At 46.5% G+C, this 19,136-nt stretch overlaps 1 protein-coding gene across 1 annotated transcript in view; it reads right to left on the bottom strand.

Moving 5' to 3' along the window:
- Window positions 1–5,155: 5,155 nt before the first annotated feature.
- Window positions 5,156–19,136, bottom strand: part of SMC1A (structural maintenance of chromosomes 1A) — a 29,548-nt gene continuing 15,567 nt past the window's right edge. Inside the window, exons 14-25 of the mRNA XM_033173135.1 lie at window positions 18,644–18,760; window positions 15,866–15,972; window positions 15,617–15,758; window positions 15,338–15,483; window positions 13,855–14,008; window positions 13,653–13,763; window positions 12,279–12,426; window positions 12,011–12,165; window positions 10,281–10,432; window positions 7,505–7,574; window positions 7,271–7,381; window positions 5,156–5,281 (exon numbers count right to left, since the gene is read on the bottom strand). Coding sequence (XP_033029026.1) covers window positions 5,198–5,281; window positions 7,271–7,381; window positions 7,505–7,574; window positions 10,281–10,432; window positions 12,011–12,165; window positions 12,279–12,426; window positions 13,653–13,763; window positions 13,855–14,008; window positions 15,338–15,483; window positions 15,617–15,758; window positions 15,866–15,972; window positions 18,644–18,760 — 1,497 coding nt within the window. The 3' untranslated portion in view covers window positions 5,156–5,197. The remainder of the gene's footprint in view (window positions 5,282–7,270; window positions 7,382–7,504; window positions 7,575–10,280; window positions 10,433–12,010; window positions 12,166–12,278; window positions 12,427–13,652; window positions 13,764–13,854; window positions 14,009–15,337; window positions 15,484–15,616; window positions 15,759–15,865; window positions 15,973–18,643; window positions 18,761–19,136) is intronic.

Genomic DNA, 19,136 nt, shown 5'->3' with positions numbered 1-19,136 from the left:
AGCAGAGCAGTTTTGTTGTTATGGAAACAAGACACATGGAGATTTTTAAAAATATCAGCTGTGCAAAAATAGAAGGGTGGGAAGCCACAAGACAATCCAGTCCCACCCAAAGTGTGTGTGTGTGTGTGTGTGTGTGTGTGTGTGTGTGTGTGTGTGTAGATTGAGGCAGAGACTAGGGTTGCCAGGTGTCCACTATTTGAGTGGACAGTCCACTTTTTCACATTATGTTCACTATTTTTTTTCACAAAATAGTGGACTTTTTAAATTCAAAAGCTTTATGATGAAATGGTATTTTAATACGTGTTAAAATGTTTGTAAGAAAATATATAATTTAATTTAATTTAAACTGCCCCCGCCCCCCGCTTGTCCACTGTTTTTTGGAAGCAGACCTGGCAACCCAGGAGAGGACTTCTATTTGAGCCCGCTGGATTTTAAAAGTCCCCTTTCTTCTTCTTGAATGTTACTACTAGCCACTGCCTTTCTATTGCTGTTGGTTCCCAGCACCAAGCCACACAGCCAGCAAGAAGGCACAGAGCAAGGGCAGCAGCTTCCTCTTGCTGCCTTTATTGGGGGTGGGCAGGTTGTGCTCTTCCAAGAAATAAGCTGCATCAAGTCTCCTCATTCCAGACCTTAGAGAACTACAAGCTTCCTGTAAAAAATTGCAGCAAGAAGTTTCCAGGGTAACCTGGACTACGAGCAGCTCCTTGCCATGCCCTCTAAGTGCTGTGAGGGGACAGAATTTGTGCCCAGCTAAGTGTCAACACGCAGACTTCTCCCTCTTCTCACTACCCAGCTCTTATTTTAAATAATCCCACCTCATTTCCTTAATAGGAGCAAGTAGTTCTTGACGCCCAGGCTCTCCTTGTGGTTCAGTAAAAAATATTTATGAGTTGGATTCACGGGCAAAAGTGCTGTTGTCTCAGTTCAAAAACACTGAAGCCATAAAGTAAAGGGATGTGGGTTACCGGTAAATTAAGAAGGCAAGAAAATGGGGAGGAGGGATTCTACAGGTATATAACATTATAAATATCCTGCAGCTGACTGGGGTTCAGGTCTCACTGAGGAGGTCAGTCTACATGTGGGCTGTTGTAGCCTGGCCACCTCTCCACCATGTTAGTTACTGAGATTTTTTTAAGGAGCAAGGACTTTTTAAAAAATGGAGCATTAAATCACCTGCAGTCCAGTGCTATACAGTCTGCATGCATGTTTCCCACCTGCGTAAGAACTAGACTTCAGATGCACTGGGCTTCTGCCCCCCCCCCCTCCGCTTCTGTTGCACAAATAAGGCACTCACCAGAATTACCCCATGACAAGGATTCAGAGGGTGGGTGGATAGAAAAAGGTCTCTGTATACTAAGCAGAGAAACCCATAGCTCTTCACTCCTACCTCTCTCACCTGCCAAGGGTGCCAATTTGAATAAAATGTTGTGGGGGGCCAGGTACGCCCTGCCCTGCTTAATCCATCACATGACTCAGTGCATGCAGACCATGTTCATAAAGTCCAAATTGAGTGGGAATGCCCATCAACTTGGGGAGGTGGCCCTCTCAAATATCTTATTCTGGGGGCTGAAGCGCCCACAGCTCCTGGGAGTTGGCTCCTATGCCACCTGCCCAGCGCCAGGGTTCATTACCACTCCCATTGCAGAGCCACAAAACCAGAGGTCTGAGCAGACGTGGATAAGACAGATGTTCTGCCTCTGTTTCGCTGTCAGCAAACACACAAGACGTAACTGGCTGTGCATTCACATAAACAATATTATTCTATATATCCTTCTCACAATATCAAATGTTTATCTTGCACATAAACATATATGTTCATAAAGTCCAAATTGGAGCCTACTGCAGAAACCATATATGAACATATACCACTGATGAAGCCCGTGAGAGTGAAACAAAGCATTATTCTGGAAATCCTTGTCAACTCTGTAGTAGGCTCCAATTTGGACTTTGTGAACATATGTAGAACAGAAACTAGCAGATATTTGGTCTTTATGAATCAACTGATCTATTGGGACTTCCGTCTATATTATTGCACTTTATGTGTTGCTTATGTGCAAGATAAACATTTGATATTGTGATGAGGATATATAGAAGAGTATTGTTTATGTGAATAAATGTATTTCACGTAACACAAGGTTTGATGTTGTTTTGCATCTGTATCTCTGTCGACACAGCCAGGAGTGGGGAAACGACAGTCCTTGGCTTCATTTCATGCTGCTGGGGGTGGGGGTGGGAGGGTGGGGGTGGAGGTGCTTTGCCCATTTGGGGCTCTGACTCTGCAACCCTTGACAGAAAAAAATGTCCTCCAAGCCTGTGAGAAGCTAATGACTCTCCTCTCCTGGTTTTCTGTGGGATGTGGGAGAATCTGCAGTGCATGGGGCAAGCCTGCTTTGCTCCCACCTCACTCATCTTCCTGACAGAAAACCCCAACATTTAATCACGGAATTGACATCAGTGTGCATCAAAGTGTGACATCAAAGTGTGCTCCACTGGTGCTAAGTAAACTGGTAAGGGGGCTGCAAAGTGCCCTTAGTGTCATTGATCCTCAGGACCCGTTTCTATTATCACAGTCAACACCAGCAAACTCTTCTTGAGGCAATCCATTACTCCTGCAAAAGAGCCTTACTTCTTAGCTGCCCTCTGTCATATGTAGAGATCTCACCTCACATTGCCTCCCATGTGTTATCTTCCAAGACACACCAAATTGTTTTGAAGACCATCCTTTGACCTGTTCCCAGGAACATCTAACAGGGTCATAACTACACCCACAAAGTAAGGCCTTGCAATCAATTGTCTATTCAGTTAGGATGTGTTGGCTTCAGTCCCTACAGTCAGGGGCGTAGCAAGGGGGGCGTAGGGGGTGGAGTGCCCCAAGTTCCATAATGGAGGGGGTGACAAATTATCAAGGAACAATTACTGCCCTACTAGGGAGGTTCATATATATATATTTTTAAATGCCTGCTCCCAATGTCTTATCTTACTATACTAGGGATTATATAGCTATTTATGAAATTTCATGCATATCGGTTAATATCTTGACCCTCCTCCACCAAAATAGCTGTTTACTTGGCTATTTTCCTATGTCGTGAAGGCCGAAATTTCAGTTCAGTGGAGCACTTACTGTTCCCAACCCTAACCCTGTGGAAAGCCATCTAATTAGACTTTAATTTGATTTTGAGAATCAGAATTCAAAATGACCTGGACAGATTGAACAACTGGGCCCAGACGAACAAAATTAATTTCAAAAGGGACAAAAGCAAGGTTCTACACTTGGGCAGGAAGAACCAGCTGCACAAATATAAGATGTGGGACACTTGGCTTGCCAGATGTACATGTGAAAAGGATCTTGGAGTCCCGGTGGGCCACAAGCTTCACATGAGTCAACAGTGTGATGCAGCAGCAAAAAAAGCTAATGCTATTCTAGGCTGCCTCAACAGCCTAGTGTTCTAGTGTTCAGGTCAAGGGAAACAGTCTGCCTTGATCACACCACACCTGGAATACTGTGTCGCTGTGGGTGTCACAATTTAAGGATATTGACAAGCTGGAGCATGTGCAGAGGAGGGAGACCACAATGATCAAGAATCTGCAAATCAAGGCTTATGAGGAGTGGTTGAAGGAGCTGGGCATGTTTAGCCTGGAAAAATGGAGACTGAAAGGAGATATATTTTCAAATATATCCGACTAAACATCAGGAAGAACTTTCCAGCAGTAAGAGCTGTTTGACAGTGGAACAGACTCCCACAGGAGGTTGTTGACTCCCCTTCCTTGGAGGTTTTTAATCAGAGGCTGCATGGCCATCCATCATGGATACTTTAGTTGAGATTCCTGCATTGCAGGGGGTTGAACTAGATCAGAGCTTTCCAAACTGTGTCGTGACACATTAGTGTGTCGCCTGCAGTGTGTAGCTGTGTCACACGAATGCTCTCTGTGCTCCTCCTGGGACTGGAAAGGGGTTAGTTGAACCTCCGGTTTGCTAGCAAAACTGAATTACTGTGTCACGAAATGCTGCTTGTCTAAAAAGTGTGTCACCAACATGAAATGTTTGGAAAGCTCTGGACAAAATGATCCTTGGGGTTCTTTCCAACTCTACGATTCTATGAAGAACTATCCAGAATCATGTAAAAATAGATACATACAACTCCAACTATATAGACTGTAGAATTCAGCTTTCATTGGTAGAGAATTTGCTTGATTGGGCACAGAATTTTAAGGGTTTTTTGTTTTTTTAAGAAATGACATATACATGGCTTTTATTATAATCCCTTGAACTAGCAGGTTCATCAAAGCCAGCAATGGCTCTAGGTCAAATCAGAACATCTGGAGTGTCATTATAACAGTTTGACTGTCCCTTGCAAAATTACGATGCGATTCAGTTGCTAGCAAACAACAAATTGGTATCAGATATGTCTTTGCCTTGGAAAAAGCCAAACATCCTCCCCTGAACTGTTTGCATAAGGACCCTGTTAGTAAATTGCGTCCATCCCTGACAGATTTGTCAGCACTCATGCAAGATCCAGAATTTATGGGGTGGGGGTGGGGGATGTGTGTGTAGAAGAGGCTTGGTGACACTGGCCCAACCTTGGCACATCTTGATAGAAGGAATTCTCCCACCACCACCAAGTCCCAACCTCATCCTGATCTTCCCCTCCCACATGATCTGCTACAAGAATACTACCAGAGGATGGAAGTAACATATTTTAATTTCAATCACACACAAACAAACACATATACACATGATATCAGGCTAGAAAAAGCAAGATCTGAAGCCACACCTTAACAGGTGAAAGCTTGGCACAGGAGGAATCCTCCTGAGCCCACCATGATTTTGGTCCTATAAAGAGTTTTAAAAGCAAATTAAGGTACAAGGGAGGAACAACATTCCTCCTTTTCTCTTCCCACCCCCAGCAATAAGGGATGCTGACTTCTTATTTTAAAAACAGGGTGCTGTTGCTCTACAGCTACAGTCTGGAGGAACAACCTGCTATTAAGCACACAAAAATGCTATCCTACAGCCAGCAGTAATAGCCCAGTCCCTCAACATTTTTAGGTACTTCCCCTTCCCAAACCCGCTAAACATTCTGCAGGATAAATAAAGGGCAGACAACAGTTAAGGCCTTTGGAGGACAGAAAGGGGGGCAACGGAGGAAGGTTTTGGAAAAAACAGTGAGCCTTGGTGTCCAGCTTCTTTCTTCTGCTTTTACTGCTCATTGGGGTTTGGATTGGCATCCGGATACTTGGTGAGGTCAAAGGTCAGGACTTTGCTGATGACACAGTCTCCTTGCTGTGAGAGGAAAGGGAAAGTCATGTGACAGCTGCTCCTTTACTCTCATAGATCACCCCAACAGAGCAGCCCTCCTGAGGGCAAACAGGCTCCCATGATTCACTCTTGTCCTTGGGTTTAGAAAAAAGGCATTTGAAAGACAAGGAGGGAGCAGTATTTTTAGGAGAAGTGGAGTGGGGAAACCGACTGTACAGCAGGTTATCTTAGTCTTCTAATCCCACCCTTCTTTCTTTTCAGAGGAGTACCTAGGGGTTGGCGAAACCATCCCCTGCTGGGGGCGCAGGCCCAGAAGGACCCCCTGCAAAAATCACCTATCAGACTATGAAGCGTATGACTTTTATGTGTGCAGCGATGTGCTGATGCTATCATGGCAAAATCAAACATGGAAGAAGCTTTCTGCCCGCCTCACACTGCAGCACAGAGGTGTGTGAATTCTTTCACCCTTCCTCCTTGCCTCGTCCTCACTTCGGAAGCTTTGAGTACTTGGGTCATGTAAAATATAGTAATTTCTAATGTGGCTATTGCAGTAAAGTGATTTTTTATGGGAAGGGCCGCCCCTTGCCAAGGGTGCAAGGCATCCTAGGTACGCCTCTTTCTTTTTAGACTTCGTAATATTTCCATACATCAAAAAAGATTCCAACAACATCCATTTGGTTATCACCCCCTTCATCTCTCCTCTGAAACAAAAAACTAAAGTAGATATGAAGTAATAAAAGAACAGCACCTCTGAGCACGTAAAAAGAGCAACCTTTCACTCGTCACTGAGCAACTGCAACCTAACTGTCCCCATAGACTTATGTCTGAAGTCTTCCCTCGAGGGCAAGTTACTGACAGGGCTTCTATGCAGACTAGCATCCCCAGGCACTGAAAGGAGGCACCTGCCAGAGAATTTCCCCAACAAGTGTCTGCCTCCTAAGCTGCTGCCTTTAATGGTGCCCCAAACACCCGCCTTCTCTGGGCTAGAGCTGGGTGATTTTTCAATTTATTGTCTGAAACCGATACTACGTTCAGATTGTGATACCGGTTTCAGAGTTTTTGAGTTGGCAATACATTGCAGCTCCCCAGCCACTCCCAGAACAGCGCATTTCACTCCCGCCCACTTGTCTGTGCTGTGCTGTGCTGGCAGTGGTGGTCAGGAGTAAGAAAGCGGCCGCTTGCTCGCGCGGAGGCAAACATGCAGACAGATGGACTTCCTCAGCTGGGAGGCAGGAACCTTCCTGCCCCCCACCTGAGCAGTTTAAAGGAGCCCCTGTGACCCTATCCTCCAGCTTGCATGAGCCAGAGCAGTACTGGGCCTTGCTCAGCTGGGGGGGGGGCAGAGCCTTGTCGCCTCCCAGCTGAGCAGTTTAAGGAAGCCCCTGTGACCCTATCCTCCAGCTTGCGTGAGCTAGAGTGGTACAGTAAGGGGGCTTGCTCAGCTGAAAGGCTGGGTGATGTGTCTGGCTGCATCTTCTTCCCCTAAGGTGGGGAGGAAGAAGCGATCAGATACATTTCAGACATTGTGATATATACAGTCATACCTCGGTAGCTGAATGCCTTGCGAGTCAAACGTTTTGGCTCCCGAATGCCGCAAGCCCGGAAGTGAATGTTCTGGTTTGCGAACATTCTTTGCAACCCAAACATCCAACATGGGTTCCGGGGGTTCCAATTGGCTGCAGGAAGCCACACCTTGGTTTCCGAACGTTTTGGAAGTCGAGCGGAATTCCAGAATGGATTCTGTTTGACTTCAGAGGTACGACTGTATCAGTATACCGCAGAATTTAGCTGCTGATATATCCCAATCTGAAATCTGTACATCGCCCAGCCCTATTTCGCCTTCCTTCATGGCAAGGTCAGCTCATCTTGAGGCCTTCATATCTCTAGATTGTACAAGGTTTAAAAAGGAATGGATGTCAGAGAGGGTACAAATAAACTACTGTCATTAATACAGGCAGGCAGTGGACATGTGTCAGCAGCACTGAAATATAATTCTCTGTTACACTTCCATACCTCAGGGTAGACACCAATGAGACTCTCAGCCTTGGTATAGAATTCCTCCTTCAAGGAAATAACGATGGCCTGGAAGTTGCACGTAGATTGCTCCTTGATGTAATTGGCCACCTGTGGGGATGTCAGAGGGAGAAGGGTGAAAGGAGAACTGATCAGCCCAAACCTCCCATTGCCTATCTTCAAATCTGATACAGTAATGTCCAGCTGCCCCATCTGATCTAGCCTCCTACCAACCTTCCCAATGTTGGTGTTGTCCAAAGCAGCATCGATCTCATCCAAGACAAAAAATGGAGCAGGTTTGTAGCTGTGGATAGAAGAGAGACAGCCAGCAATATAAACATATGAAGCCACCTTGTACAGAGATGGACCGCTGGTCCACCAAGACCAGCAGCTCTTCAGCTTCTCTGGCAGACGCCTTACCTACCCATCCATTGCAGATGCCGGAAAGAACATGAGACTGTGAACATCTAGTGCAACCTCTCCAGTGTGCAACGTCTCCACCCCCAAAAATCCAAATCTGACAAAACAAGCTCACAGGTATTTGGCCAGGAAAGCGATGCAAGGACTCCCAACTCCGCCCCCACCACTTAATGGATCCAAATGGTTTCCAGAGTGCGCTAGGGGATGTTTTATCCCATGTTGATGGCCTTTCAGCTGATTCCCTGGTGGTCTGCTGGAATGCGAAGTTAACCAGGGCTACTGACTGTCTGGCTCCAAAGCACCCTCTCCGATTGCATGGAGATTGTGTGGTTTCCCCCAGAGTTGAGGGCGATGAAACAATCACTGAAACGGCTAGAGTGCCGGTGGCAGAAACTTATTCTGAATCAGACCAGACATGGGTTAGAGCTCAATGTTGAGCCTACCAAGTGGTGATAGCAATGGCGAAGATAACCTTCTTCACTGCCTCTATTGCATCTGTAGAAAACAGCGGCAGGAGACTGTTTCAGGTGGTTCGCAATCTAATGGAACCACCTTTGCCATTGGGGCCTGGTGAGGACCCCAAGATCTCCTGCAATGATTTTGCAAAGTTTTTTTTTTGCAAATAAAGTCGCTCAGATTCGGAAAGAGGTAGACTCCACTGTGGGAGCAGGGGCAGGGCGGGAGAATGCTATGGCCCTTGTATGGTCAAGTCGTGTGGGATCAATTCCAATCTGTTACCTCCGAGGATGTGGACAGGCTGCTTGGAAGAGTGAAACCTACCACCTGTCTCCTTGATCCTTGCCCATTCTGGCTCATTAAAGCAAGCCGGGAAAGGCTGGGTGAAGGGTTCTCTCTGTGAGGGAGCCTTCCCAGACCCGCTGAAAGAGGCGGTCATTAAACCGCTTCTTAAAAAAACATCTTTGGACCTGGCCAATATGGCCAACAGTCGCCCAGTTTCAAATCTTCCATTCTTGGGCAAGGTAATTGAGCGGGTAGTTGCTGAACAATTCCAAGCACGCCTGGAGGATGCGGACCATTTGGTGAAAGCTGTTTCCTAGTTCTGCTGGACCTCTCAGCGGCTTTTGATACCATGACATCCTTCTGGACCGTCTAGAGGGGATGGGAGCTGGGGACACTGTTATACAGTGGTTATGCTCCTTCCTCCTGGGCCATGTCCAGAAAGTGGTGGTGGGGGATGAGTGTTCAGACCCCTGGGCTCTCACTAGTGGGGTGCCTCAGGGTTCTGTCCTCTCCCCCATGCTTTTCAACATCTATATGCAGCCGCTGGGAGAGATCATCAGGGGGTTTGGGCTGGGTGTTCATCAGTATGCGGATGATACCCAGCTCTACCTCTGTTTTAAATCAGAACCAGTGAAGGCGGTGAAGGTCCTGTGTGAGTGTCTGGAGGCTGTTGGAGGATGGATGGTGGCTGGATGGGTGGTTGGAGGATGGATGGTCAGGGGTAGATTACCTTTTGCACTCAAGAGTTGCTTGTGGCAATGGTCAGGGGATGCGTAGCAGTAATAAGTGGGCCTGAAAGTGGTGGCTGTGGGCAGGATTGAGGCTGAATTCTGACAAGACAGAAATACTGTTTCGGGGGACAGGGAATGGGGTGGATGGGGGGGACTCCCTGGTCCTGAATGGGGTAACTGTGCCCCTGAAGGACCAGGTGCACAGCCTGGGAGTCATTTTGGACTCACAGCTGTCCATGGAGCCGCAGGTCCATTCTGTGTCCAGGGCAGCTGTCTACCAGCTCCATCTGGTACGCCGGCTGAGACCCTACCATAGAACACCAGTCCTGAAGGACCTACATTGGCACCCAGTACGTTTCCAAACACAATTCAAAGTGTTGGTGCTGATCTTTAAAGCCCTAAACGGCATCGGCCCAGTATACCTGAAGGAGCATCTCCACCCCATCGTTCAGCCCAGAAACTGAGGTCCAGCTCCGAGGGCCTTCTGGCAGTTCCCTCACTGCATGAAGTGAGATTAAAGGGAACCAGGCAGAGGGCCTTCTTGGCAGCGGCGCCCGCCCTGTGGAAGGCCCTCCCATCAGATGTCAAGGAAATAAACAACTATCTGACTTTCAGAAGACATCTGAAGGCAGCCCTGTTTAGGGAAGTTTTCAATGTTTGATATTTTATCATGTTTTTAATATTCTGTTGGGAGCCGCCCAGAGTGGCTGGAGAAACTTAGCCAGATGGGTGGGGTATAAATAAATAAATAAATTTATTATTATTATTATTATTATTATTATTATTATTATTATTATTATTATTATCAATTGAAGCATCAGGGAACAGGGTTCTGATAATTTCATTTTGCAGTATCTGCAAAAGGTTTCCTTTTTCACTTGGTACACCCTCCGATATGCCCCCTGCCCCTGCAACCAAGAAATAAATTTTGCTACTTGATCTAAACAGTAGATTCTTCTGCAAAACAACAGGAAGGGTGCCTAAGAACCTTGAGCCACCTCCACCACTTTCCCTCGCTGTTGCCCAAAAGCTCTGGAGAATTCTGAACTCAACCCTTCTTTACAGACCAGTGCAAGCCAGACTAGACCAGACATTCCTTAGTAAAAGGCTGACCTTACCTGTGGATGGCAAAGAGTAGAGCTAAGGCTGCCACTGTCTTCTCCCCACCAGACAGGTTGTCCATGGGCCGGAAGCGCTTGCCAGGGGCTACACAATTGTAGTTTATGCCATCCAAGTAAGGCTCCTCTGGGTTCTCAGGGCCTAGGAAGGCCTGGAGAAAAAGGGATGAAGGGAGACAATCAGAAATCTTCACACCAGTGGCCAATACCTCAGAACCATCTTTAATGGGGAAGGCCATAGCTCAGGGGGTAGAGCACGTTTTGCACTGAAAAATTCCCAGGTCAATCCCAGGCATCTCCAGGCAGGGCTGGGGGAAATTCCAGGCTATCTGAAATCCGAGAGCCACTGCCAGTCAGCGTTGACAGTGATGGATGGGCTAAGTGGACTGATGACCTGATGTGCTGTAAGACAGTTGCTTAGATCAATTTCACAGTATTATGAAACAGAGCCAGACCCTATGAAAATAAATTTCTGTAAGGGAAGATGGAAAGATGGATTATTAGGGCTTTGCTAGTCCAATACACCCAAGAAGGGTGGGTTGAGGGCTACCTCAGAGGCTTCTGGGCAACAAAAGTATTGTGGAATTCAAACTAATTTGGATACTTCTAATATAACTCAACAAGCCACGAAACGTGGCACATTATTAAAAATAATCAAATATATTTGCAAAAAGTCACCACTGAGGAGCGGGCTGACAACAGAGTCCATCATCTATTTAGGGGCAATGAGAATGAGGGCTTTATTAGGTCCCCCACTCCTCAGAAAGCAAGCGTGTGTGCGTGCTCCTGCAGCTGCTTTGGCTGAGGCAGCATGCAGTTCCCCCTGCAGCACGGAATATGCACACAGGAGCCTGACTCCACAAAGCATGCCACTAGAAGACTCAGGCAAATGCCAGTTGGTACAATTTGTCTGATGACAATATGGGACAGCATTTCAAAGCCCAACACATGAATAAATAGCATGTTTTGCATATGAATAAAAAGAACAGTAACTAGGCTGTAATCAGTCTTCTGGGGTTTAGAAGACAATTCTGTTTGAAACTAGAAAGCAAATTTGCATGAACACAATTCCTATAATCTGTTGGTAGTGAACTCTCAAAACCTGATTCCCATGGTTAATGGAATTTTGATTTCCAATTTGTAGTAAATTGGCTTCCATTTACAATAAACAAACCTTTGGTTGATCATGGGAGGAAAACACACACAGACTATATAATCCAATTTTAAAGACACGGCACCCATAATCATCCCAGAAATATTTGAACATCATAGTATTTGTCTGCATGTATGGTAAAATTCTGTGGAGATACATAAAAGGTGCTGAATGTGGCTCTAGGTGTTGAATTTGACTTCCTGAAAATCTCTGCTCTATTTAAAATTGATTGAAAAATGAGAAAAGATAGCACAGCAAGTTGCTAGCTCCCATGGGTCAGAAGATATGCTTGGATGTATGTGGGTGCTGCCTGCTGAGATCTCTGAAGGCAGGGGAATAGCTTACTGCCTCTCCACATGAATAAAAAGCACAGAATAAACGGTGCTAAAGAGTAAATATTAGCAGGAAGCACTATATAAAATAAGACACTGTGCAAATTTGCTCCATTTATCCAATTTATACCGGACGCAGAATTCAGCTTTGCTCAACTCAGAATTTAGGTTGCCTGGCTTTAATATTTGTCAAAGCATGGATCACACACAAGAACCCTGTTTATAACATTGTTGGCTGTCCTCACCTGGGCACTGCTATTTCGTGACAGGGCTTTGTAGATCTCATCGATGTTGGTGGCCACTGACTCAAAGCAGGAGTTGAAGCGGTCAAAGCGCTCCTTTTTTATCTGTTCAAATGCCTGCTTGGCTTTCTTAGCACGTTTCCGGGCAGCCTCGAATTCTACCAGAGCAAAGGAAGAGGTGTAAGCACAGGTCTTCCCAGCCCTCCAGCAGAAGCCCTCGGCCCAAGTCCCCAGCACTCTAAACAGAGAGGTCAGGAGGGTGACCCAGTACCATCAGAGGTCTCCTGGAATTTGTCCCGCACACTCTCCAGCTTCTCCATTGCCTTCATATTAGGAGCAGCAATCCGCTGCAAAATGCTCTGCTGCTCATTCAGCTTCTGTTGCAGCTGGTTCATCTCCTGCTTGATCTCATCTTCAGCCTGGGAATCCTGTAGGCGGAAATGATGGGAAGCGGTTCAGGGAGCCATAGACTCTAATAGTCATCATCCCCATCCCCCCACAAACCCAGAAATTACCAGAGAACCCAAATGCATCTGCCTTAGTGAAAAAACACCTGTGCAGGAGCTGCCACTACCCTCTCTAGCCAACCGAAGTCTGGGGTGAGAATCCCCAGGACCTTTGGGGCTAATTACGATATATGGGAGAGAAACAAAATTTAAAAAAATCCTTCCAGAAGCACCTTAGAGACCAACTAAGTTTGTTATTGGTATGCTATATGGAAGAGAAAAGTCCTCCTAGCAAACTCTCTGCCATCACCACAATCTGTGGCATGGACAATTGTTATGGCATATGCAGGAGCAATCCTTGAGAGGTCAGAGTACACAATCAACTCCAGATTCCCATTTTCTTAAAAGACTTCTTTAAGAACAAAAGGGTCAAGTAAAGAGAAAGTCAGGTTACAAAGTTAAAAGATAAAATAATTTTTTTTTTATTCTAACTATGCTAAACCAGTTTCTAAAGAGAAGTTCCAAACTTACGTTTAGAAGGCACACGGATCATCCATGGTTCAGCGGAGACAAAAGGGGATGACGACATGTGGATGACAAAGAACATAGGGAAGACAGCCCCATTTTATCCCTGAAGAATCAGGGGAAGATTGACAAATGGAGGAGAACCCTCCAATCAAGCAAAATCAGGAATTTAAAGGCCTAAAGGGATTGGGCACTGGCTATCACCTACGTGAATCAGCCCATTCACTCAGATGCAGCTGCCATTGTTATTTATGTGCACCTAGAATCTGGAATTCCTTCCTGAGAGCAACTCCTCAGGCTTCCTCATCGAGGGGCTTGTGGAAGTACTTTAAAGCTTTTGGTTTACGTTTTTGTAGGGATTGGGGGAAGCTAACAAACAGACAATGTTCCAGTATTTTCTTACTCATTTTTAATTTATTACTGTTCATTCTGCCCTGCAATTCTGTTATTATGCTGGTTTTACATGCAGCTTTTATTTTGGATTGAAGCCACCTCGTAGATCATTTGACAGAATGAATGACAGAGCATTAATATTTTAAATAAGTAAAAGAATATATAAGTGACCTGAACACATGTACATTTTTGCTTTGTGGACTTGCCACTAGCCTGGGGACAAAAGGCTACCCACCCTCTCAGCTATTCCCCATGAAGAGCAGACCCAAGGGGAACCTCACCTTCAGGTCCTCAGAGAGGTCACTGTAGTCAATCTCAATGAGAGCTTCTCGCGCATACATGTTGGAAGTCCTCTGTGAGCTGCTGGCTGCCTCCTCCCCCTGGGAGCCACCCTACAGCCGAATCAAAACAAAAGAGAACCATCTCACTCTCCTGCTTGGGCCTCATACCCATCTTCTGCTATATGTGGGGCACTCTGCTCACCTCCTCCTGACTGATATCATCCATGGTGCCTTTAGAGAGGGGCAGTTTGATGTCCTGCATCTTGCAGGCTTGCAGCAGATTGTGGCGGTCACTGCGCTTCTGCTCCAGCTTGGTCTCAATGGCCGTCACTTCCTTCTGCAAGTGAGTCATCTCCCTGAGAGCCAAAGTCAAAGAGGAGACACATATTTGCCTTTAGGAAGGCAGTGTGAAGGCTTTGGGAAGCACTGAGGGCTCCTAATCATCACTCATCCTCTGGAGTCAGCATGGGCAGCCCCAGAGGTTGGAGCTCAAGGCTGTTTTAAAAGGGACCCAATCTGCCACCATTGTGAATCCTACTTGGTTTGGGGCCAGGTTGGAAGCAGCAAACACTGCTTGATTGGGCTCTGCTCCAAGGAAGATCACGCCTTAGAGAGCCCTCTTCTGCTGTAAAGCAGGGATTAGAAATATGTGGCCCTATCCCATCATCCCTGACCACTGGCCTCCTGGCTGGGGCTGATGAGAGTTGGAATCCAGTAACATCTGGATGCTCAATCCCTGCTGTAAATTCCTGGAGTGAATTCTACACTCAGGTGCAGCCCAGATCAGAGGCAGCACATTCCAGAGTATGCCACCATGGGGCAGGGGATGTATGGGGCGGGCACTCTTCAGTTCACGCACCCACATGTTCTGCTGCAAGTACTACTTGTGGATTGACCAGCAGTTGTCAAGTGTTTCACCCACCAAGAGACAATGGGGACCACAGGTAGGTTTTGCCTAAGAACATTAATGGAAGTTCAAGTCATTAATTCCTGGGAAGTGGGTACAAAACCCAGGGACCTCAAAAAAGAGCTTGTGGGGAGGTGTGTGATAAAGAGACTGGGAGTGATTAATTACTTGCTGAGGAACAAGCCAATTAAAACATGAACTGTGTGGAAAGAGTAAGAGCAGGAAACATCTCCCTCATATAATCCCCTCCAGGAGGGAGCGCATTTCCCTGTGCCAGGCTTGGGGGGGAGGGGACAGGGGAAGCAGGAAGCACAGGGGAATGGCTACTAATCCAAGCCAAAGTTTGTGGAACTTGTGCTTTTTAAAAAAAGAAGAGTTGAGTTGATTTAATATTTTATATTAATAGTTACAATATTGATATTTAATATAAATATTAAATTGAATCAAATAAAAAAAGAGAAATATAGAGACATTTTTGCTATCAACTACAACAGTTAAACAGAACCTCCATGTCCAGAGGAAGTGGACCTCCAAGGACTAGATGTTAGGGACAACCCACAGGGGAGCTGTCCCAGAGGCTTCTGGCTGGCTGCCCCTAGGAGGACACAGGATTCACCTCCAGCCATTTTACAAACTTCTCACCTTAGAGAAAGGGGAAAGGTTACCAAGCATCCCCCCCACCCCCCAAATCCATGAAAACAAGGGGGGGTAAGTCTTAGTAGCCACCCTTCCTACATTCCCTAGCCCCTAGCCTCTGCCTCCAGAAGCCAAGACTCACTTGTTGGCCCCGCCCAGCTTCTTCCGAATCTCCTCCATCTCGTGGTTCTTGTCGTTCACCTCAGATTTCTTGGCCAAGTGCTGGTTCTTCAGGTCCTGCAGCTGTGCCATGGTTTCATCAATGATCTTCATGTGCCGCTGTTCCTCCTTAAGTGGTGGGCAGAGAGAAACAGAGAGACTATGAGCTCGACCATAGACGCTACTGCCTTCCTCCCCACCTTCAAGCCACAGGTAACTGCTGGACCAAACCCTCCCAGCCACCCCCGGCCCACCCTGGCACCTTCTTGAGTTTCTCTATCTCAGCTTCATCTTTCTTGACCGTCTGCTCCCACATGTGCACTTTGTCCTGATCCTCCTTCAGCTGGTTCTTCTCATAGTCCAGCTGGATGCCCAGACGGGTCTTCTGGTTTTCAAACTCCAGCCTGCAGAGGGACAGGGGTTAAAATTGGGTGCCAGATCCAAACTCATCCATGCATTCGCATGGCTTCCATATTCTTCAGACTGGGAGACTCAAAGTTGGGCTGGTTACCTTTTCTTGGCAATCTCGTTCTGGCGTTTCACCTTCTCCTCCTCAAACTCCCTGATGTTCCTTACCCCAATCTCCCGGCAGAACTCCTCAAATACCTCATCTTCCACCTGCAAGGATGGGAAGAAACTAAAGTAAGAGGAGCAGGATGAGATGGAGCACACAGAGTCAAGGCAGCCTGTGTTGGTGTGTTGGAAAGGCTGACTGGGCTCCAATACTAGTAGCCTGCCTTATCCTAGGTCAGACTATTTGTTCATATTAGCCAGGTGCTGCCTATTTTGGCTGGTTGTGGCTTAGAAGTGGATCTGCAGGGTCTGAGAGCCTACACATCATTTGATACCTGGTCCTTTTGACTGAAGAGACTAGAGATTCAACCTGGAACCTTCTGTAGGCAATGCATGTGGTCTACTACAGAGTTATGGCCAATCCCCACATTAGCCAACAGTGCACCCTAAAACACATCTGAACACCACTGCCCAGTTTGTGCTTTGCAAAAGATCTGTATTGGTGGGCAGGCTAGCTTTTTGTCATCCATGAATAAGGGATGCAGATAAATTTCTAAGATCCGGAGATTTTTATTAATAGGCATATCTGTGTTCTACTTTCTGAGTTCCTGGAACACAGCTTCAAAGCCACCAGAACCGAAGATGAATGTCAAGACCAGGTCACCTACCTCACTCTTTTCCCAACACCTGCCATTGCTGTGGCCTTCTGATAACCCCACTTTCTCAGAGTTTTCTGTCCTGCCCCTTCCAGGCTAGTTCCCATTCTGGAACCTTCCTTTCAGCTAGCTCAGCCTAGTATAGGAGCAGGAGCAGGAGCAGCTGGTCACTTGATAGCCGCAGCACAAGAATTGTGAAGCACCTTGCGGACAAAGTCAGTTGTATTCATTCCAAACCCAACACCACCATTGCTGCCAGTCCTGTAGAGGCTGCTAGTGTACTGTCTGGTTAGAATTTATTAGATCAGCTTCAGTTATTGTGCCCTAAGGATGCAGACTGGATGTTTACAAGGGTTAGTCCAAGCACATGTTAACTCGACCCTAGCCCATCATGGTTGGTAGGGAGGGAAGGACTGGGTGGGTCCAGAAAACAGTTAATGCCTCACATTGATGTGAACTCTCTAACTACTGCCCAGGCTCACACATCCTGAGCCAGTGTGGTGTACTGGTTAAGAGTGGTAGACTCGTAATCTGGTGAACCGGGTTCGCGTCTCCGCTCCTCCACATGCAGCTGCTGGGTGACCTTGGGCTAGTCACACTTCTTTGAAGTCTCTCAGCCCCACTCACCTCACAGAGTGTTTGTTGTGGGAGAGGAAGGGAAAGGAGAATGTTAGCCGCTTTGAGACTCCTTCAGGTAGTGATAAAGCAGGATAGCAAATCCAAACTCTTCTTCTTCTTGGGCAAGGTGATACAGAAAATGGTGCCTTGACAGTTGCAGATATGCCAGGATGAAGCAGGTTACCCAAGTCCATTGTGGTCTGAAACTATCTTGATAAGACAACCTTTATCAGCTGGAAGTGTAATTCTGAGCTCTTAGTTGCATTTTGGCACCAATGAATTATCAGGGTGTTGTTAATTGGGGGCACTGTGTTAGTGGTCCACTCATACATTCAAGGTCACTACCAGAAAGTAACACTGGGGGACAGCTGTTGGGCCCCACGGATATTAGGCTACTAAGTCCTGCAAAGGGTCCATCTCCCTCCAACCGCCATGCTATTTAAAATCTACATGAAAGCATTGGGAGCTATCATCTGATGACGACACTCAGCAGTTTGATGCTGAACCAGTGTGTGGTAGCAGTGATGGGCTGGATGAGGGCAAACAAACTGAGACAGATGGTTCCCAAGCTTGGGAATTAGAGAGGCGACCAGTTCTGGGTGGGTTGCACTCCCCTGAAAGAACAGGTACACACCTTGGGGATACTCCTTGATCTAAAAGTTGCAGTCCCAATGGCTTCAGTGGCAAGAATTGCCAAACCCAGCTACAGCTGGTTCACCAGCTATGGCCCTTCCTGGACCAGAAAAAACTGACCTCAGTAACATACAGGCTAGTGACTCCTGTAATGCACTGTACATGGAACTCCCCTTGAAAATGATCCAAAAGCTGCAGCTGATGTAAAATGTGGCTCTCGGCCTTTTAAGCAGGGCAGTAAGGTGAGACTGTGTCATTGGTCGTAAAAGCAACACTCACCACCTTTGAGCCAACAGGCCAATTTCAAGGTATTGCTACTGGTGTACATAGCCCTATTAGTCTTGAAATCCAAGCACTGTGCTTTAAGATATGCAGGGAGCCCCTGGTGGTGGCATCACAAATGAGTACAACTCATGGGACAGTGACCCAAAACAGAGCATTCTCTGTGGACGCCGCCTCCCTCAGGTAAGGGCATTTGTCCCCCACGTTGTATTTAGACATGAACTGAAGATTTTTTCTTTGCTGAGGCATTTGTTGTTTGAGATTCAGCAGCTTCTTGTGGAGACGATTTTTATATTGCTTAGATATGTAGTTGTTCAGCAGACGTTATTGACCTTGTGCTTAGATGTTTTGGACTACAAATCTTATCAGCGCAGCCTGCAGGTGCACTATGTTGACAAAGACAGCTGCAGATACATTAGTCATTGTACAGATTTTCCTTAAGAAGTTACACAACCACCTTAGGCTCTTTTGGGATTGAGGGTAGGATAGAAATATATAATAATTATTTATAATAAAAGTAATAGTAGTAAAAACAAATAAAAGTTGCAATCATTAACAAGGTCTAGCCCTGTCTTGATCCATCGCACCTGGTTCATCTTCTCCTTGAGGTCCTTCATCTCACGCTCCCTCCCCTGGATGATGCGTTTGATGTCATTGATGCGGGGCCCGAAGTTGGCCAATTCACTTTCCAGCTTGGACTTTTCCTGTAGGGCATAGCATTCTATTAGGGATATTAATTCAGAAGGAACTGAGGGATTGATGGTAGGAATCTCTCTCAAGCAAATTACACTTCATTTCCTTTATATCATGGCAAGACAGGGGCTTCAGAGTTTATATCCAGTACAGGGGTGAACTTGCACGCCACAACCTTGGTTGTCTTTAAAGGTTGCACAGGACAGCCCTCCAAACGAACATCCCCAAGCATCTTCTGCTGCACCTACAGTGGTACCTCTGGTTGCGAACAGAATCCGTTCCGGAGCCCCGTCCGCAACCTGAAAGGTCCACAACCTGAAGCACCAAATCTGCACATGCGCAAAGCACCAGTACTTCCGGGTTCGGTGCGTTCATAACCCGTGCCGA

This window comes from Lacerta agilis, chromosome 16, assembly GCF_009819535.1.
Source record: "Lacerta agilis isolate rLacAgi1 chromosome 16, rLacAgi1.pri, whole genome shotgun sequence".
NCBI lineage: Eukaryota > Metazoa > Chordata > Lepidosauria > Squamata > Lacertidae > Lacerta > Lacerta agilis.
This window is presented reverse-complemented; position numbering and strand designations above follow the sequence as displayed.